Raw genomic sequence first — 21,781 nt, forward strand, 5'->3', positions numbered from 1 at the left:
CAAAATTAAGTTTAAAAAATTATTCCTTCTCGGTATAACACTTCTAATGTCACTGAATATATATTATAATTTAAATGTAAAGGTATATTATACCTATTCTGTATTATAGCTTTTAACGGTTTATTCTTTACAAACTTCTTTTAGTTGGTAAAGTTTGTAAAAACAATCATGACTAAATTACTTACCATATATGTCTGTTGCTAATTTTCGTTCTTTTATTTCTACATGAGTCAATTCTTTTATCATGTAATATCCTGTAATTACCAAAGCCAATGTCATTGTCACGTTCGCTATAAATGAGAATGGCACCAAATGCTTAAGTTCTCTTATCTGACAGAAGATTATTAAAAGGAACAGTATGACCAGTTTAAAGTATTGTCCCCAGTATAACGCAGGTGGATGGTAGAAACCGACAAGCTACAAAAAGAAAATTAATAAATTCATTGAACGGGAATATGAGCATTGTTGTTCAACTGTTGAACTCTGAATACAAACATTTGTATTTTAAGAACGATTTCCGAATTGGAAATTGAAACGTCAATAAACGTACTTTAACCTTTAATTGTGGCTTATTCCCATTTAAATAGTAATAACTTTAACATGCCACAAGAAAATAGCTTCAGAACAATATAGTGAATATATGGTCTATTATTTTATATCCTCTTCTGAATCTGCTTTGTACGTTCTCTAGTTTATGTTCTATGTCTATTCTGCCTCTATAGTTCAGATAGTCTCTCGTGCTTCTCTTCTTCTGCGTTGGTACAATTATTGCATTTTACTATTCTCTAGGCACTATTTTTTCTTTCATATTAGATTTCGGATGTGTGCTTTTTCTCTGGACTAACTTCATCGCTACCAGGAACTTTCCGTCTTTATCTTTCCTATTGCTTTCTCCAGTTCTTTTTCCTCTATAGCTTCTGTTTCCTTATTGTGTTTTTCTGCTCTGCAAATTACGTTGTTTTTTTTTTCTTTGCTTTTTCTGGCTCATCGTTTAACAGTTGTTCAAAATGTTCTCTCCATTTTTTCATTATATTAAAACAAATTCAGTGCTTAGCTATATTAAGAGATAGCACCGATATTGCCATTTGGCAGAAGTTAGTACAATGTAAGTAAATATAAAATATAGATTATTATACTTGTTTACCTTAGCAATTGACTCGGAAATAAATACAACATACACTGCATTTCCTACAAAGTGTGTCATGGTCAATGATATCTCCACAAACAATCTAAAAATTAATAGAAAAAAATGTAAATAGATATGAAGAACAACACATTAAAATAATTAGAATTTTACTTTAATTTGTTATGCTATTTACACAAATTAACAAGTTATAAGTAACAAACAATTATCAGTGGCGGTTCTAGCACTTTAAGTTTGAAAAGGACAAAATTAATCCAATTCTTTGGTCCTAAATTTTTAAATTTGCATGAAAAAATTTCGTATAATGAAGTATGATTTTCAAGAAGAAGCAAAACGTGTTTAAGGATTGTACTTCCGTTTTTGAGTTTAGACGAAATCATTTTTTTTAAATAAAATTGACTAATATATTTTAGAAAAATAAATTTTTCAATAACTTTTTCATCAAATTATTTATCTTTTTATGGATAGCTAGAGTAACTCTTTGGTCAGTCACATACTGTTTCATCAATTTTTTTAAGCTAACTGTGAATATTTCAAATATGCCTATTTATTAAACATTACATTTGAGTTCTTTTTTTAAACACTATCTTGACTTCTTGACTGTAGTTGGTTATAAAAACAATCAACGTACAACAATATTTAACTCTGCAGTAGCCGGTCCCAAGCCCGGTTCAGAAAGGAGGAGCCTTGGATGGTCGGATTAGCTCCCCGATACCTAGAAAATAAAAATATAAGCTAACGATTCAAATAAAAAGCCTTGGATACCGAAAGAAAATAAATGAAAACGAACTCAGTAGCGAAAACTTACAATGCATATACTGAAATTAAGAAAAACGGCAAATAGAAGAATATGTTCATTACTGCAGCGGAGTAAATAAACACCATAAAAGAGGAGTGTCTATAGCAGGAAGAAAAAAATGTAATTAATATGTCGATTTAATTTTAATTAAACAAAAAACAAAATTTGTTTATTTTAACCTTTAATTGTGGCTTATTCCCATTTAAATAGTAATTAATTTAAAATTCCACAAGAAAATAGCTTCAGAACAATATATTGAACAAATCCCCTTCGTTGGCTCAGTGAAGATATTCGTTCAGTTGTAATGGAAACGCCAAATAATAGTAGCAGAGTTTATTGTAGAGACGTACACTATGGGTGTAGACCCGGGATTACTTTGAGTAGAGACTGATGAAGTCGATCGTTGAAGACTATCAAGTTCGTTGAGTGAATATTGATTGAATGCCTTTCTAGGCAAGAGATCTTAGTTTTATATAAACTTTAATTGGGTCAATATTTTCGCGGACCTCGCGTGACATGTGTATTTAATTTATGTAAATAGTTTAACTTTGTCAGCACTTTTGACTGATGTCCAAATTATATTATTGATAATTGACCAAATGTGTATGTAACCTAATTAACTACGTGTGTGTATTTAATAACAAATAGATTCATTCGGTCTACTGGGTGATAAAATTATACTGTCCAATTTCGGATATGAATTCTAAAGATTTGATATTGGACATACTGCGGAATCGGGCAATCTGGCCCAAGTGTCAATACTCAAAGTTTACATATAAGTATTACATAACATAGTAAAATTCAAACATGATAAATTATAAATAGTTTAAGAATAATCAACAATCTTCCAACCGTACCCTAGCTATCAATGTCCGACTCTATCTCTAGATTAAAATTAGGGCAATTGGATGAAAATGTGGAAAGTGGGATGTCAACTTGGGAAGTCGACGGTACATTGTTGTGCCGATTACTAACTAATACAGGTACTTCCTGTTCGTTAGTCTGAGTTTGTGGATTCCCTGAACGACATAGTCGTGCAACAGGATGGTACTTCCATAACGTGAGTATCCCAATTATTACCATTATAGTAATGATCCCGGTGGCCACAAAATATTGCCAATTAGATTCGTGAATCGATCGCCACTGCGTATGCGTCATTTCTTGTTCCAGACTCTCCTCCTCAAGTAACACATGACGTAGCTCTCCTCCTGGTATGTCAAGGTAGGTGTTTAGAGGCGTGTTAAACTTGCGGTGTGTCCTCGCCACCAGTTGGGCCAGGGGAGTGATTGGCGACTTCAGGTAACTCGTCACTGCTCTGTCCACCCAACTGCTAGTGGGGAGTAATGTAATATTTTTCGTTTGGGCGATACATTTGGGTGAAAGCTTCAGGAATGTGACTCGTTCCAGTACTCTTTCGTTCCGATTTCCATCGCAAATAATGGATATGTGTATCGTGACTGGCGTGATAACTAGCCAGAGGTTGGGAGTACCCATCTTACTCCATTGAGCTGTCTGTATTGTCCTGGCTACCACTGGACATGTGCTATTCTTAGATCGCTCATAAATTTCTTCAAGTATGCAGTTTGGTTGGGTATCCATGTTTCTTATAGCCGTTGGTGAGCACGCTATCTGCGCCTTTGTCAACAGTAAGCATCTTTCTCTATCTTCCGCGGTCAATTCGAAGTAGTGCAGTGTGTTATAATCTACGACCAGTAGATTCCTTGGTGCGACAAATGTGCGCAACACCGATCCCTCAACGTTAAGTGGTATGGCCGTGACTTTAAGCATGCTGTACTTATTTTTCCCTGTCACTATGAAGTAGCCGATGACTGTTATATATCTGTCGTCATGACTGACTTCTGTTTCTATAATGGGTTGTCGTCGTATTTCGACCCCTTGAGGCAGTATCTGCCCTGCTTTCCCTATTAATTTGGTTATTTCACCCGGTTTCACTATATCAATGAAGTGTCCGTGGTTATAGTGAAGGTTTAATATTCCCTCGTAAAATTGAGTATATTCGTTTATGAAGTCCATAACTTGTAATGCTATCGTTTGTATTCGTAACGTGCTATATTCGGTTTCTAGTTTTTGTGCTTTGTCTTCTACTTCGTTAAGTCCTTTAGATATTTCTTGTAGACCTGTGATTAGTGCTTTGTTAAACTTGTTCATTTGCTTGTTTATCCTGTTCTCTGTGTGATTGATTGATGTTATTGTTTCTAACATTATCTTCGCCTGGTGCTGTGATCCCTTTATTAGCTCCTTTTGGTTATTATCTAATGCTTCAATGTTACTGTAGGCTTCGTCATTGACTCCAAATACTGAGGTTAATATTGTTCCTAATATTCCTCTTCTTTCCCTTCCTTTTATTTCTACTGTCAACCCCTCGCTTACTGACTCCGCCTTTCTTTGTCCTTCCTCTAACTTCTCTATTATATCCTTACAATTCACGATTTTTATCTCATGACACAGTTCTCGTACGCCTTGTATCATATTTCCTATTAGTTGGTGCTCTGTTCGAATTCTTCCTTTTTTGAGTAACACCTTTATTCGAAATGTTCCCCGGTCTATGACGACCTCTCCAAGGTCTTCTGTGAAAAATCCTGGTACCGGATTATATATTTTATACGGTTCTGCCTTTATGGGTTTTAACATCGTTAAAAACATTATAGCTACTAGTATTTTCTTCCATCTTAGTGCTGCTGCCTTCTTCGGCTTTTCCTGTTTCTCTTCTTCCAGTCGTATTAGCTTATGTATGGGTCTTTTAGTCAGTTTCCCGTTTGCCTTTCTCACTGTTACTACTCTGGTTAATCCCTCCGCTCCAGGGTATGTTTCTGTTACCCTTGCTAATGGCCATCTGCCTGGAGGTGTATCCTCTTCTTTAATTATAACTATTTCTTCTTCTTTTATGTTAGGGTGCGCCTTATGCCATCTATTTCTCTGTTGTAATTGGTGCAGGTATTCCTGTTTCCAAATTTTCCAGAAGTCTCTTTTTATTTTCTCCACTAATCTCCACCTCGTCGGCATCTTCAAATAAGTCGTAAGCTCTTCTTCCCGATTTGGTGATATAATTTCTCTCCCTATAAGGAAGTGAGCTGGTGTCAGGGCTATTTTCCCTTCAGGGTCTTCTGATGACCCACATAATGGTCTCGAGTTCATACATGCTTCTATTTGTGCCAGCACCGTACTCAATTCTTCATATGTTAGAACTGTTTCCCCGATGATTCTTTTTAAGTGATATTTCATTATTCGCACTGCGCTCTCCCATAATCCTCCGAAATGTGGTGCATATGCAGGTATGACATGCCACTGGGTACCTAGTGCCAGTAATCCTTGTTTTATCTCGTCATCTATTTTTTGATTTTCTTTTTTCAACAAATTTGCTGTTCCTACGAATGTGGTTCCGTTATCGCTGTATACGTTGTTGCACTGTCCTCTGCGTGCCGTAAATCTCTTGAACGCTGCGATGAATGTATCCGTAGACATATCGCTTACTACCTCAAGGTGTACTGCCTTCGTTGACAGACACACAAATACTGAGATGTAGCCCTTATAGCTCCTCTGTCCTCTGCCTCTCGTGGTACTTATTTTTATTGGCCCGGCATAATCTATCCCTGTGTTAGTAAAGGGATGACTCGGGTTCACTCTGTCTTTCGGTAGATCTCCCATTAATTGTTGTGCTGCTTGGCTTTTATACCTCCTGCACCTTAAACATTTTGCTAGATGATCTTTCACGGTTCTTCTGCCGTTGATTATCCAGTATTTCCTTTTTATGTACTGTAGTGTTTGTTGTAATCCGCTATGTAGATTTCTTGCGTGACTATCTGTTATAAGTAACTTTGTTAATGCACTATCCTTTGGCAAAATTATCGGATGTTTTTCTCCGTACTTTAGATTCGTGTGTCTCAGTCTTCCGGTGACTCTTAGAATTCCTTGTCTATCCAGGAATGGTACCAATGACGCTAATTTATTTTTCTTGTCTAATTGCTGTTTCTTCTCCAGCTTATTTATTTCTTGTTTGAAGTAGGCGTGCTGTGTGTGCTTTATCACCTCTAATAGCGTTTCCTCTAATTCTTGGACTGTAAGCTGACTTTGTCCATTGTTTTTATTTTTTCTGCATTTGTCTGCAAATCTCCTACAATATGAAAGTACTCTTCTCATTCTTTCTAAATTTGAGAATCTCTCGCATATGTCCTCCTTTATCGTTGTCGTGTGCACCGTTATTTTCGTTTTGACTTCCTCCTCATTTGTCTCTGGTATTTCTTCTGATTCCTGCGTTAAAGTTTTGTTACTAGTCAGCCAAGTTGGTCCCTTCCACCATAGCTCTGCTTCTAATAATTCTGATGCGGTACTTCCACGTGAGAGGATGTCCGCTGGATTTTCCTTTGTATCTACCTTATGCCAATTTTTCGGTCCTATAACGCCTCTTATTTCCTCTACTCTGTTGGCGACGAACATTTTCCACCTTTTTGATGATCCCCTTATCCAAGCCAGGGTTATCGTTGAGTCCGACCATGCATATACCTCAATGTTTTCCCTGTTCAATGCTTGTAGGGTTTTCTTCATTAAATTTGCTAGTAGTACCGCGGCACACAGCTCGAGCCTCGGTAACGTCGTTTTCCCTTTCAATGGTGCGACTTTCGATTTTGCTATCATTAGATTCGTTTTAATTTCTGGGCCTAATACCCTTGAGTAGATTACCGCTCCATATCCTTTCATAGACGCATCTGCAAATCCATGTAGTTCTACTCTGTTTATCTCGCTTAAGTTGTTCCACCTGGGCAATGTTATTTTCTCCAGATTTACTAATTGCGCCTGGTATGTATTCCAGCTGCTTTGTTGGTTGCTAGTTAATTCTTTATCCCAACTGGTCTTTTGCTCCCATAATTCCTGTATGAACATTTTCGCCTGAATTACTACAGGTGCTATCCATCCCAGTGGGTCGTATAGTTTTGCTACTTCTGACAGTACGTGTCTTTTCGTTATTTTCTTTGCCGTCGTTATCCCTATTTTGAATGTGATTATATCCTCTTTAGGTGACCAGTGTATTCCTAACGTTTTCCGTACTTCTTCTTGTTTGAATGCCTTGGAGTCTACGTTCCTCATATCCTCCGGTACGTTCTCCATTATTTTTTCTTCGTTGCTCAACCATTTTCTAAGAATGAAACCTCCTTTTCTGAACAGTTGTATTAATTCCTTTTGAGCTGTTTCTGCTTCCTGCACTGTCTCAGCTCCTCCTAGTATATCGTCTACATACATGTTTTCTTTTACAATTTTCGATGCCAACGGGTACCTCGCTCCTTCGTCTTCTTGTAATTGTTGTATTGTTCTTAACGCTAAAAAGGGTGCTGCGGCCGTGCCGTATGTCACCGTCGTTAAGTTATACTCTTGTATGTGGTCCTTTGTGTCCTTTCTCCACAAAATTTTTTGATATTTTTGGTCTTCTTCTGCCATTCTGATTTGTCTAAACATTTTTTCCAGATCCGCTGAGTATGCTACCTTATTAGATCTCCATCGTAATAGTATATTTGTCAAATCTTGTTGTAATTTCGGCCCTGTGTGCATAATATCATTCAGGCTTACTGCCGATGAGCTTTTGCTTGATGCATCAAACACGGCTCTTATTTTCGTTGTAGTACTGTCCTCTTTTCTCACTGGATGATGAGGTAAGTAGTACCCATCTCCCTGGTTTTCTGCTATTACCATATGACCTTGGTTTTTATAATCTTCCATGAATTGTCTGTAATTCGCTTCTAACTGTTTGTCTTTTGCAAACTTCCTTTCTAGTTGCATCAATCTGGCGAATGCTTGCTGTTTAGATTCTCCTAACTTTGCGACGTCTTCCCTAAACGGAATTTTTACTTCGTATCTCCCTTCTTCATTCCTTTTTACAGTCTGTCGATACAGTTCTTCACATTCTTATTCTTCCACTGAGAAACTTGTGTCCTGATTTACTTCTTCTAATTCCCAGAAGTTCTTTATTTGTACGTCCATTTCTTGTCTTGATATCATACAGCATACTTCTGCTTTTATATTCTCCCTTTCTCGTGCTATTCCCAAAACTATCCATCCTAGTTTGGTGTTTTGACTCAGGAGTCCATTACTTATTCTGTGCATCCCTTCTGTCAATATGTAACTGTATTCTTTTACTCCTAGTAGTAAGTCTATCTTCCCTACCTTGTAATATCTTGGATCTGCCAGTATTGCATTTTTCTCGTTATAGTCCGGTAGAATTATATCCTGTTCCGGTAAATTCCTTGTTATCTTCGGTAGTACTAGTGCTTCTATTTCCATCTCGAAGTCACTTTCGTAATGAGTTTCGATTATAAGTTTCATACTCCAGTTGGCTGTTTTTTCTCCTGACGAGCCTATCCCGGATATGGTCGCCTGTATGGGCTTCCTTGTTGTTCCTAGCGTCGTCGCAGCTTGTTCCGTTATAAATGCGCATTGTGACCCTTGGTCGATTAGTGCTCTCATTATGTGTGAATCTCCTTTCGCATCTCTTATGCGTACCACAGCTGTCGCTAGTAATGCTTTACCTTCCTTATGGCTTGCACAGTTTACTGAATTCTGCCCTCTTTGTTGGTCGTTGCTATTCCTAGGCCCATTGATATCTTGTGTATTTTCTCGACTTCCGTTATTTTGTTCTCTGGCGTTGTATGGATTATTATTTCCTCCTCTGTACCTATCAGCTTGGTACCCGTTTCTTCTATTGTTTGAATCTCTTCCATTTCTTTCTTGTGTTTGTTCTCCTTTCGTTCCATTGGAGTTTCTTTTGTTGCTTGTGTTTCCTTTTTCATAATGCAACATATGGTGGTGGTCTCCGCCACAGTGTCTGCACCCATATTGTGAATAACATTGTTTTTCTTTTTTATGTGCTAGGCAGTTTGTACACAATCCTTTTTCTTTTATCATCCTGTTCCGGTCTCTTACATTGAGTTCCTGAAATTCTCTGCAGTTCGGTACTCCGTGATCTCCGTTGCATATCACGCAATGTGTTCTTGGTTTCCTAAGAGATCCTCCTTGCTTCTCTTGTCTTTTTTCTGACTCCAGCAGTTCCAGTGTCTGAAATCTTCGCTGTAAGAATGTTTGTGTCGATTTGTACGTCGGTATCTTTCTACTGTCTCCAATGTGGTTTTCGTACAGCCTCCTAGTTTCATTGTCCCATTTCGTTATGATAATTCGGGCTATCAATGGGCTCCACGCTTCCGTGTCTGTTCCTAACCCTCCTATGGCTTCCAGACTTTCGTGGAAGGTGTCATGTAGTGATTTCAATGCTCTAGCAGAAGATTCCTTTACTTCCTGCGCTAGTAGCATCCTGTCTATTAATTTAAACAATATCATCCTTGGGTTCTCATACCTATCTTTTAGCATATTCCAGGCCACTTCGTAGTTGGCCTCGGATATGTTTAAGTGTTGTATCATTCTGTTGGCTTCCCCTCTTACTTGAGTTTTTAGGTACTGCATTTTTTCTGCGTTTGATAACTGGTCGTTTTCATGTATTACTTTAGTAAACAGATCGTGGAAAGTTCTCCACGTTTCATATCTGCCTTCATACACAGGGATTTTTACCTGCGGCAATGTCACACCGTCCCTCCTCTGTGTGCTTTCTGGCCGTTGCATTCCTGGCCTTATTTTCTTTAAAACTTCCCTGACTTTCCTCTTTAGATGATTTATTCTCTCTACTTCTCCATTATCTGTAGCGTCTAGTTCCTCATTTACTGCTGCTTCAATCATTAGTGTATTCACCTTTTCCATGTATTCTCTTAACTCTGACTGCAATTCTTCATCCTCCTGCAAGTCTTGTTCATTTTCTGGCCGTAATAATTCCTCGATTCTTTGTTTTGTTATCTGTATCTCCTTTACTTTCGGTGCTTTTCCTCTTTTCAGTACCCTTCCATATTCTTCCAACAGGGTTTTCCCCTCAATGTATATCTTAAATACCTGATCATAGTATTTTGTTTCAAAATATTTTTCTTTCGTTATACCCCTTTCTAGCAGCTTTTCGTGGTTATTTAAAAATTTTGCCCAATATTCTTCTAATTTTTCCTGTCTATCCCGGATGTATTGTTGATTTTTCCGAGATTGGGAATCCTTTTTTTATTTGAAACGAGTTTCGTTATTTCTGTTCCTAATTCCGCTTGCTTAACGTATATGCTTTCCATGATTATTCTTATAAATTTTTACATTCAGCGGTAAATATATTAGACAATACGAAATGTACGTTATTTATTAAATAAGTATACCTGTACTATAACACTTTCTTTTCTATCGGAATGTGCAATTTAGCGAAATATGAGTTTAACCTTGCCTGCTGTGCTATTCTTTGTACTGAGGTAGGTCAAGATGTAATCCACACACTCTTATAATGATATATATACATATATACATTGTTATCAAAATAAATGAAATTATTTGCTACGTAATTATTTTAATTTTTCGAAATAAAGTATTTAATTGAAATTAAAAGCAAGCTATATGTATGAACGTTTCTTTTTTCAAATTGTCATACAAAATTACTGTTTAGTAAGTTATAGTTGTGAATGACGTTTATTTTTTGTTTTATCAATTCTCTGTATTATTTAAATGGTATACATTCTAAACTACATTATTATACGATTGATAGAGTGGAGATTGTTGTTCTAAATTGTTAAATTATAATAAAAAAAAACTTGTTAAATTGTAAGATTGTAAAAGTTGGAAGATTTTGTAATTATTCGAAAACTTACGGTTTTTTGTGTTCTTAGACGTTGAGGATCCCTCGCTTCTGGTGGGTTCTGCAATCGGTCCTGTCCTTTGGCTGCTCTGCGGCTCTAGTATGGCTCTCGGCTTTGGTACTGCTCTCGGCACTAGTATGGCTCTTGGCTTTGGTACTGCTCTCGGCTCTAGTATGGCTCTCGGCTTTGGTACTGCCTCGGCTCTAGTATGGCTCTCGGCTTGGGTACTGCTCTCGGCTCTAGTGTGGCTCTCGGCTTTGGTACTGCTCTCGGCTCTAGTATGGCTCTCGGCTTTGGTACTGCTCTCGGCTCTAGTGTGGCTCTCGGCTTTGGTACTGCTCTCGGCTCTAGTGTGGCTCTCGGCTTTGGTACTGCTCTCGGCTCTAGTGTGGCTCTCGGCTTTGGTACTGCTCTCGGCTCTAGTGTGGCTCTCGGCTTTGGTATGGCTCTCGTTCTCCCGGGTCTAGTGGTCTCTCTCTGCTACTGAGGGTGTTGCTGGCGTGGACTGTATAGGCTCTCTCAAACTTCCTTGAAGTATTCTGTTTTTCGATAGGACCATGAACAAATCCCCTTCGTTGGCTCAGTGAAGATGTTCGTTCAGTTGTAATGGAAACACCAAATAATAGTAGCAGAGTTTATTGTAGAGACGTACACTATGGGTGTAGACCCGGGATTACTTTGAGTAGAGACTGATGAAGTTGATCGTTGAAGACTATCAAGTTCGTTGAGTGAATATTGATTGAATGCCTCTCTAGGCAAGAGATCTTAGTTTTATATAAACTTTAATTGGGTCAATATTTTCGCGGACCTCGCGTGACATGTGTATTTAATTTATGTAAATAGTTTAACTTTGTCAGCACTTTTGACTGATGTCCAAATTATATTATTGATAATTGACCAAATGTGTATGTAACCTAATTAACTACGTGTGTGTATTTAATAACAAATAGATTCATCAATTTTGGCCAAAAAATGTAAAGATCTAGATAAGTTAGTGGGAAGCTCAAAAGCAAGGGAGGCATTGAAAAAGTTGAGAAACTTTAGACAGACTACGACTAAAATATTACTTCGAGTTATTACATGAAAAAAGATATTTATATACTACCTTAACTTACGAAATGAAAGACAGACAACCACAAGCTAAGGATATGTCTGAAATCGAAATAAAAATGCGCTTAACAGAATGAAAAATAAGACAGCAACTGACCCTGGAGCTATACGAGAGCAACTGACCCTGGAGCTATACCTACAGAACTGCTAAAACACGCCCCTTCGACCCTAATACAATAATTAAAACAAATATTTAACAAATGCTAATTTGACGGAAAAATACCAAAGGAATGGAAAATAATTTACTTAATCTCCACACATAAAAAGGAAAACAGAAAACACCTCAAAAATTATAGTGGCACCTTGTGTGGGTAGGTTGTATGGAAAAATCATTAAAGAAAGAATGGAGGAACAGCTGTGGACTTTAGAAAAATAGAGTGGTTTTCATTCCGGCCGCTCATGTACTGATAATATATATATATATATATATATATATATATATATATATATATATATATATATATATATATATATATATATATATATATATATATATATATATATATAATTTAGCTCTCCAGGCCTAGAAGGCCCATGGCTTGGGTTACTATTCTTTTCCATTCTTTTCTGTTTGTTGCTTTATTTTTCCAGTTTGGTATTTTAAGTTTTTCTATGTCTTTTTCAACATCCTTCTTCCACCTGGTTTTCGGTCTGCCTTTCTTCCTTTTCCCTCCTATTCCTCCCATTAGCATTCTTTTTGGCAGTCTCGTGTTTTCCATCCTTTGGATGTGTCCCAACCATCTCAGTCTTTGTGACTTTATGATCCCTACGATATTCGGCTCTCCATACATCTCCTCTAATTCCATATTTGGTCTTTTTATCCATATACCATTCCATAATTTACCTCCAAATATTTTCCTGAGGACTTTTCTTTCCCAGACTTGCAGCAAGACTTGCTCGGATTTGTTCATTGTCCATGTTTCACTGGCATATAATACAATAGGTCTTATTACTGTCTTATATATTCTTATCTTAGCCCTTCTAGATATGTTTTTGCTTCTTAATAAATTGTTTAGTGCAAAAATACAACGGTTACCGGCCATAATTCTCGCTTGGATTTCTTCCTTCATATTTGGTCTTCTCGTGAATGTCGCTCCTAAATACTGGAATATTTCTACTTCTTCGAATTTATATGTTTTTTCATCTGTTATTACTGTCAGATATTGTTCTTTTAGGTAATCTCTTTCAGTCCATTCCATATATTTGGTCTTTTCTTCATTTATGTACATCCCTTTCTTTCTCGCTTTTATTTCTAATCTTTTTATTATTTCTTTTAATTCTTGCTTACTTCTGGCTATCAGTACAATGTCGTCAGCGAATGCTAAGCATTGGTGTTTTCTTTGATATATAAGTCCTGACCTGTTGATTCCAGCTTCTCTGATGGTAACTTCGAGGACGATACTGAACAACTGATAATATAATCTATATAAAATAGCTCATAGAAAAAACAATAGGATTCAATGCTGAATTGCACATGTATTTGTGGACCCTTAAAGCAATCATCACGACCCATTTGACTCTGTCTGTAGCAGTTGTGAAGAGTTTTATTGTTATTTGTTAAGTCATCTGTTTTAAATTTTTTTGCAACCAGGACGTGTGTCATCTCTCCGGTCGTCTTTTTCCTTCTACTTTCCCATGTATAACCAATCGCATTATCTGTTGTGATCAAAGTAGATCATTTTTGTTTACTTTATAGTGTTGAGTATTTCTTTTTTCTTTTTTAATCTTTTTTAATGTTTCCGTGTTTGTTACGTATTGTGTTCGCGATATTTTGCACAATCTTCAATAACATTACATCTCAATGCTGGTAGTTCTTTGTTCAGTTGCGTCTGTAAGTATCCAGGCTTCAACTTAATATAAAACGGCAGAGCATACATAGCATCTCAATACTTTGGGTCTAATTTCTATTCCATTCCATATTTAGTCTTCCATTGCATAATACTGCTTTTATTTTATTGAAAGCGCTTCTGGCTACCTATATAACTCGTTTTATTTTAAGCCTACGGTCCCATTGTTCATTTAGCTCACATTCCAAGTAAGTGTATCTGGGTACTTTTTCTAAAGCTTATCCTTTAACGTAGATTGTTGATAATTAACACCTACATAAATACCGTAACAAACAAAGGCAATGAATGTAGAATAAAAATTGGAAAAAACTACTCAGAGCCGTTTAAAGTCGATAAAGGAGTTCCAAAAGGATGCTGCTTGTCACTAACCTTACTTAAACTTAATATAGATAAAACAATAAAAAACTGTAACAAGGAACTAGCCGATGATTAAATAATTTTAGCGGAAGACAACGACTACATCGTCTACATGATAAAAAAACTGAAAAAAGAATTTGTAAGCTGGAGTTTGGAAATTAATTATAATAAAATGCAATACATGGCCATTGGAAATACCGCAGAAGCTCTGGAGGTAAATAAAAACTTGAGGGTAACTTTAACAAATACAGGATAAACTGAAATGTATAGAAGAAATAAAATAAAGAATGAAAAAACAATAACACGAAACCTTCACTCGATTATATGTAGTGATGATATTACAAGCAAAATTAAAAAGCAAATCTTTAAAACAATAGTGGTAAGCTCCTCACTTTACGACTCAGAGACGTGGTTGACAAATAAAAGAATACAAAACAGGAAAATTGCAATGGAAATGGTGTTGTGGAGAAGAAGTTGCAGATTAACACTAATGGACAAAATGCGAAATGAACGAATTAGAGAAATAATGTTCTTCTTCTCTTCTTCTTATAAATTAATGTAATAATTACTCTGGTATGGGTATAGGGGAAAGATGGACAGAACAAGAATATCGCTAAGAACTTGAAAATGGAAATCAAATAGAAAAAGAAGAAGAGGACGTTCTAGATTACAGTGAAACAGACAAATAAAACACCAATGAAAAAAAGAGATATCGCCGAAAAAGATATATATGACAAAAAGAAACAACGATTGGGATGTGGTAAACGCAAATATAATATATTGTGTAAAGCCGCGGATAAATAAGTAAGGACGACAATATTTCACGGAATCACCATCATCCAGCCTCAAAAGTCCACTGCTGAACATAGGCCTATTCCTCGTATTTTCAACCCGGTATATCTTACGCCACTGTCTACAAGTTTTTATTTTGTCTTCTTAAATCGCCGGTTGTCGTGTAGGTGGTAGACTGACGCTTCTCTTGTCTTCCCTTGGGCTTCATTACAATAACCTCTTTGTCCATCGCCCATCCGTTATTCTAGCTATGTATTCTGTCCATATCCATTTTAGTCGGGCTATCCTTTCGATGACGTCGGTTACTTAGGGTTTTCTCCTGACCTTTCCGTTTTTTATTTTGTCTCGCAGATCTCGAGTTATTCCTAACATGGATCGCTCCATTCTTCTCTGTGTAACTCTTAGTTTGGTAGCCAAGCCTTTTGTTAAAGTAAGTGTTTTTGCTTCGTATCAATAAGTAGTCAACACTAGGAGGACGGATTGATCGAATACTTTTCTCTTCAGGCATGTGCGCAGCTCACTTTTAAAAGTTGCTATGCAATCATATGCTACCAACCCAAGACCAATTCTTCTCTTCAGTATATGGGTCTGATTATCCCTGCTAATCCTGTCCTAGGTATTTATTTTGATCTACGTGTTCTATTTCTTGCCCACCAATACTGATGTTCTGGTTGGGTACCAAATTTGTACTAATTTTTGTTTTCGAGATGTTTATATTTTAAACCTACATTTTCTGTGGCCACAACGAATTCATGTACCATTTCTCTTGCCATTACTAAGCCCTTAGCTATTATGACTATATCATCGGCGAAACGTAAGTTGTTTAGATATTCTCCATCTATTTTTATTTCCTTTGTCAGCCAATCCAAATTCTTAAAAGCATGTTCCAGTATAGTATTAAAAAGTTTAGGTGGCATTGTGTATCCTTGTCTAACCCCTCGCTCCATTTTTATGCGATTACTATTAGTATGTAATTTGACAGTAATTGTTGTCGGTAGGTATATATTGTATAATAATTTTGTATACCTGTAGTCTAGCCTGCATTCTTTGGGCGCCTGTAGTATTTTGCTTAGCTCAACTGTGTCAAGGGCTTTGTGAAAATCGGCAAATAGAGTATTAGCACTAGAGGTTTATTGTATTCCACTACTTTCTCTATTATGGTTTTTATGCTTTGTCGAGTATGCATTATTCTGCCTGTTCTTTTGGTTGATAAGTCTCTGAGGAGGCTAATTGGTTTGTAATTCTCTAAATTTGTTTTGTCCCTGCTTGCTTAGGTTTTTCTACTTTGTAGTTTCTTATGTCTTTTCTTATCGCCTTTGTGATCATCTTATTTATTTTATTAAGGGTTTCCTTGCTATACAGTTATCTCATTTTAGCTATCGTCTTTGGTCTATAAGGCTTTTCATAAGTTGACTTAGTTTTTCATCCTTTTTGTTTGTTGGACAATATTTAGTTTGAGCCTGTTACATTATGTTGACAATTTGTTTGTTCAATACACGAACTCCTCAAAATTAATTGGTTTAATCCAATTATTTGGTTGTTTCTTATATAGTATTCTCAGTCTTTTTTTTTTGGGACGATATCAGTATTTTCGCTCTTAATAACCTATGATCACTGCTTGTACTAAACTGGTTTAACACGTTTATGTCTTTAAATGTTTTTGTTTGTTTGTTAAGAAATAGTCGATTTTGTTGCTTATATCCTTATAAAGAAGAGTAAACAGTTACTTGTTTCAATCATTTCTGCCTTCGCTTTCAAAATTTTCCAATATTTTTCCCAGTGGCCAGGATTTTCCTTAATTGCACAGGATATTTGATCGTATAATATTAACCACGTTACCAACTAGGACGTTTTATTAAGAATTCGAAAAGAAAAAGAGTTCTTAACCACAATAAAAACAGCCAAAATTGAAGACCTGGGTCACATCATGAGAAACAGCGAAAGATATGGGTTGCTGCAATTAATTCTTCAAGGAAAAGTAGAAAGAAAACGAGAACCAGGAAGGCGAAGAATTTCCTGACTGAAAAATCTACGTACGTGGTTCAACACAATAACCACAAATCTTTTTAGAGCCGCAGTTTGCAAAATACAGATTGCCACCATGGTCGCCAACATCTGAAACGGAGCGGCACTACAAGAAGAAGAAGAAGAATATTTGGACTTCTTCGTCTGGATATCCTGTAGTAGGGCGTACACTTAAACGATCTTTAGGTTATATGTTGCGTTTATTTTGATGTTTAAGTACTCACCCTTGTTGAGATTTAGTTTATTGGCATAATTCTGATACTTCATATGAATGTCTTCATGATTGACATAATTCTAGTACTTCTATTGTTAATATTGATTTCATAGTTAGCTTTAGTAACTATTATTTCTCGTGTGTCTGTTTCTACTTGGTTCTGGTTTCTTTTAAAGTTCTGTGGAATATTTGATTCAATCTTTTATTTCTATGGTATTACATTTTTCTAATTCTTATAATTTTTTATTCAGTTTCTAGACATTTGCAACATGTTTCCGGAGCCCATAGAATTCATCCTGTAGTCGTTTAAAACATTTCCCAGTTAGTATCCTCTGCCTTCTTTGCTCGTTATTTCGTATGTTGCTCTTTATTTTATTTTGAATGCTATTGTATTTGATATATAATTCTCTGTTCCTAAAGTTATAAATAATAAATAGGCCTTTAATTTTTCGCCGCCCGTAAAAGTATGCAGAAGCGATGAAGAATAAAAAATGTATCTAACGATAGTAAAAAAATTTACTGTGATATATAAACACTATACAGGGCCATACCATAAGTTATTTACATAAACTACATTCTTTTTAGTGTATGTACGCCTTTTAAAGATTAAACACTATGTGGTAGAAATAAATGGTAAACTGTATCCGAACTTAAACTTAAGCAACTTAAAAATAAGGGACACTATTGAATAATATTTAAAATTGTTTTTATATTTAAATTTAAAAATAATAAATTACCTTGCAACTTGTGAAAACTTTTTGAGCTGGTCGGGTCCGTGTATGAAAACTGCCTCAGCTGTTTCAGCGAAGCCTAGGCTACCAATTTTTAAATCCGTACAAACTCGCTTAGACGCCATTACCTTAAAAACAATTTAAGCTTAAGTTAACTTAGTTGATAATTAAGAATAGTTTTCACCAAAGGCTCAAAGACCAATATATATATATATATATATATATATATATATATATATATATATATATATATATATATATATATATATATATATATATATATATATTATATATATAACATATATATATATATATATATATATATATATATATATATATTTATATATATAACATATATATATATATATATATATATATATATATATATATATATGTATATGCATATATATATATATATATATATATATATATATATATATATATATATATATATATATATAAATGGCCAATATATGGCCTAGGAGGACAAATTCGTTAAACTTCCTGTGCTCGAATCGGTATCAATAAAGTGTTATGATCATTTCGGCCTATCCCAGCCTCATCAGACACTTGGGCTGATACAAATTCAAAGTCGGAAAGTCCCGTTTTCGTTAACGGCCGCCAAAGCAGATGGCGCCTTTGTAAGCTAACTACTGTTGTAGTGAAGTTTTGGGAGACATTCGTTGGACTTTCCGAGTTTGAATTTGTATCAGCCCAGGTGTCTGATGAGGCTGGGATAGGCCGAAATGATCATAACACTTTATTGATACCGATTCGAGCACGGGAAGTTTAACGAATTTGTCCTCCTAGGCCATATATTTTTCCATTTAATTTAAAAAAGCGATTTTATCTTTTACACACATATATTTATATATATATATATATATATATATATATATATATATATATATATATATAAAATATAAATGAGTAAAAAGAAATTTGATTGTAATATTTTCTAATATCCTAAGGGCCGATTGTTCGAACGCTAATCAAAACTTGATTGTAATCAAACATTTAATTAAAATCAAATACATGACATTTTAAGGTTATGTTGACTGATTTATTTTATACAATTTTTTTATTTTACATTTTAATTTAAAATAAACCATGAATAAAATCTTTCTGATGTTAATTTCATGTTTTTATTTAGAAATCAATAATAATAATAAGCAATTTTTAATAATTTTGACAGCTGCTGTGACGTATTTGATTGTAATTAAATATTTGATTACAATCAAGTTTTGATTAGCGTTCGAACAATCGGCCCTAAAGTGGAAAAAAAATTGTATTTGGCGATTGAAAATGTACAGATTTTAATTAAAATTTTTTGAATTTCTTGTTATAAAGAAGAATAATTTGTCAAATGATTTTTACATCTTTTTATTAATTGATAATGAAAGTTAAATAAATGAAAAATTAATTTTGATTGCATGAGGTCACTTCTCTACTTCTAAAGTATCCCACAATAATTTAAAAAGTGGTTTATAGTTGCAATTCTGATGTTCAAGGTTCAGGGTTCAATTTATCAGAGCTCAGCTAGAAATTTATTATTTTACCCAATTTTAAAATACTTTTCTTTTTTATTCATTCATTTATAATAAAGTAGTTCTTAATATTTATAATAATTGTGGTTTAATGTACAAGTAGGAACACTCCCTAAAATTTAAAAAACTCAGCTGGTCCGACGCTGGCGAGGTTTAATATCAAACGCTCAGACAGTGACACGTTTCGTTTTTACAGAAAAAATTCTAGAAATTTTTGTCTACCGTGTATGTTCTCAGACACATTGCTATGAGTAGATAGAAAAAAATTTTCGTAGTCTCATTTGTGTTTTAGTTGAGTCAGACAAAAGACGTTTAAGCTGAGGTTGTATGTGAGGTTAGTTGAAATATTCATTGATAAACAATTTGACATTTTTCGTGTGTTAACTTTAACTTACTAAATTATAAATGTTTTAGTGCATTTATTTCAAAATACAAACTTATGCATATACTTTTTTCTATTTTGAATAACAGCGTTGTCTAAAGGAAGTATCATTTAATTTTCGACATTATTATTATCAAAGGTTTATATGTATTTTGATGTTAATACCTTTTACAAGAGAGAGACTGGCTGAATGACGAAAGTCAATGCCACAAAAAAAAAAAAAAAAAAAACCTTTTACAAGTTTTTTTAGTTCTAGATAGAGCAACATGGATTCAAGTGATCTTACAGTTGCACCTGGTAGTTCCAATTCAGAACCAAATAACTCCATGAGATACATTTGGTACAAGTTCAGATTATCCTGATTATCACCTAGACCTAGAAGAAAAATTATCAAATACAGATTCTGCTCAAAATATACATTGAAAAGCTCAGGCAAATTCTCTTATGAATTTCTTCAAACTAAAAAGGAAAAATGAACTGAACCAAGTTCGTTTAATATCCAAATCTCTTTACAAGATTTGTTAAAGACATGGGAGAAAAACCTGATGTTCCATAAAATTTACAGTGTGCGGGTAGTTCATTCATACTAGATAGTTAATAGTTTAAAAGAAAAAAAAAAGATTGTGAAAGCATTACAGCTGATTGTTAACTCTACCTTCCACAAAAAAAGCATAAAAGGGATAAAAGGTTTTTAAATTGATATAAGGTTGAATGCTCGAATAAATGAACTTTGATCAAATAAAAGGCAGCTATGGTGCACAGTTTTATTAATTTAATCTTGCCCAAGTACTTTCGCTCCCTAGAGCATCTTCAGGGGCATTTCGTCAATTTCGGCCTATCCCACAAGAATAAAATGTTATAAAAATAAAATTAAACATCACACTACACTACACAAGGCCGAACACTTTAAATTATTTTTTTAAATAGGCGAATCTACATTATGATTCTGCCTCCGGTTTCCATACATAATGTAGCTTCGCCTATTAAAAAAAAAAAATTTAAAGTGTTTGTCCTTGTGTAGTGTAGTGTGATGTTTAATTTTATGTTTATAACATTTTATTCTTGTTGGATAGGCCGCAATTGACGAAATGCCCCTGAAGATGCTCTAGGGAGCGAAAGTACTTGGGCAAGATTAAATTAATAAAACTGTGCTCGATATCTGCCTTTTATTTGATCAAAGTTAAAAGGTTTTTCATTAAATCTTAAACACAAATCTAACACTTAAAAGAATGCATCTTATTAAAATTGACAAGTAGGTACAATAAGCATAAAATTTCCAAGACATGTTTGACCAGAAGAAAAAATTTAAATACAACTTAAAATTTTCTAAATTCCAGAACCGAAACAAGCTAAGCTTATTTAATTATCCATGTTTGGAATGACTTTGGAAAGAGTGAAGTACATCAGTTTTACACCCATCTCTGTTTGAAAAAAGATGTATAATTAAACTTTTTTGTGAACATCATGAGTTTCATAAGCATCATATCTATAATAGAACACCAAAGTTTTAAGGATATCTTCCAAGGATTACATTTTAAAATACCAACAAGAAAATGAAATGAATTACAAATTCGTACGATTAAAATATACAAGTTATTAAAGATACAAGTTATTGGGAAATTTAATCGCGTATGCCCTACAACTGACATGTGATCAAATAAAAAAATAAGCTTTTTAGGAGTTAAAGTTTAAATCTAAATGTCAGACGGAAACAAGAAAATAGCCCTCAGTCCAGGACACCCCTTAACTAGGGAGAGGGTGCAAAGAATCCTCCCGTCAACTACTATTGAAGTCCAAGACAGTGAACAAAGAATTCAAATATATGACAGGATAGTACGCATTGCCTAAGGCTATACAATTGGAAATTACCTGCAGACAGAAAAGATAAAATTGTTAGAAATCAAATTGACCTTATTTTGCTCGATAACAACTTCAAGAAGTACATAACATCTGCTAAAACATATCCTGGAGCTGACATTCATAGCGATCATAATCCAGTTATAATGGATTTTAGACTACAAAGGTTTCTTAAAGATAAAGGGGAAAAATTTCAAGAAAAATGGACATGTCACAACTGAAGAACCCTGAAAAGAACATTGAAATAAGTATCAAGGTTGAG

General features: G+C 34.8%; 1 protein-coding gene across 7 annotated transcripts in view; it reads right to left on the reverse strand.

Annotated features, from left to right (window-relative positions):
- Positions 1 to 21,781, reverse strand: part of LOC140436798 (proton-coupled amino acid transporter-like protein pathetic) — a 195,062-nt gene that overhangs the window by 27,874 nt on the left and 145,407 nt on the right. For all 7 annotated transcript variants that reach the window (XM_072525892.1, XM_072525896.1, XM_072525894.1 and 4 more), the window contains 3 exons: positions 17,740 to 17,861; positions 1,145 to 1,229; positions 186 to 417 (listed from right to left, as the gene is read on the reverse strand). In XM_072525892.1, the coding sequence (XP_072381993.1) occupies positions 186 to 417; positions 1,145 to 1,229; positions 17,740 to 17,861 (439 nt within the window). The remainder of the gene's footprint in view (positions 1 to 185; positions 418 to 1,144; positions 1,230 to 17,739; positions 17,862 to 21,781) is intronic.

Source organism: Diabrotica undecimpunctata, chromosome 3, assembly GCF_040954645.1.
Source record: "Diabrotica undecimpunctata isolate CICGRU chromosome 3, icDiaUnde3, whole genome shotgun sequence".
Lineage (NCBI taxonomy): Eukaryota > Metazoa > Arthropoda > Insecta > Coleoptera > Chrysomelidae > Diabrotica > Diabrotica undecimpunctata.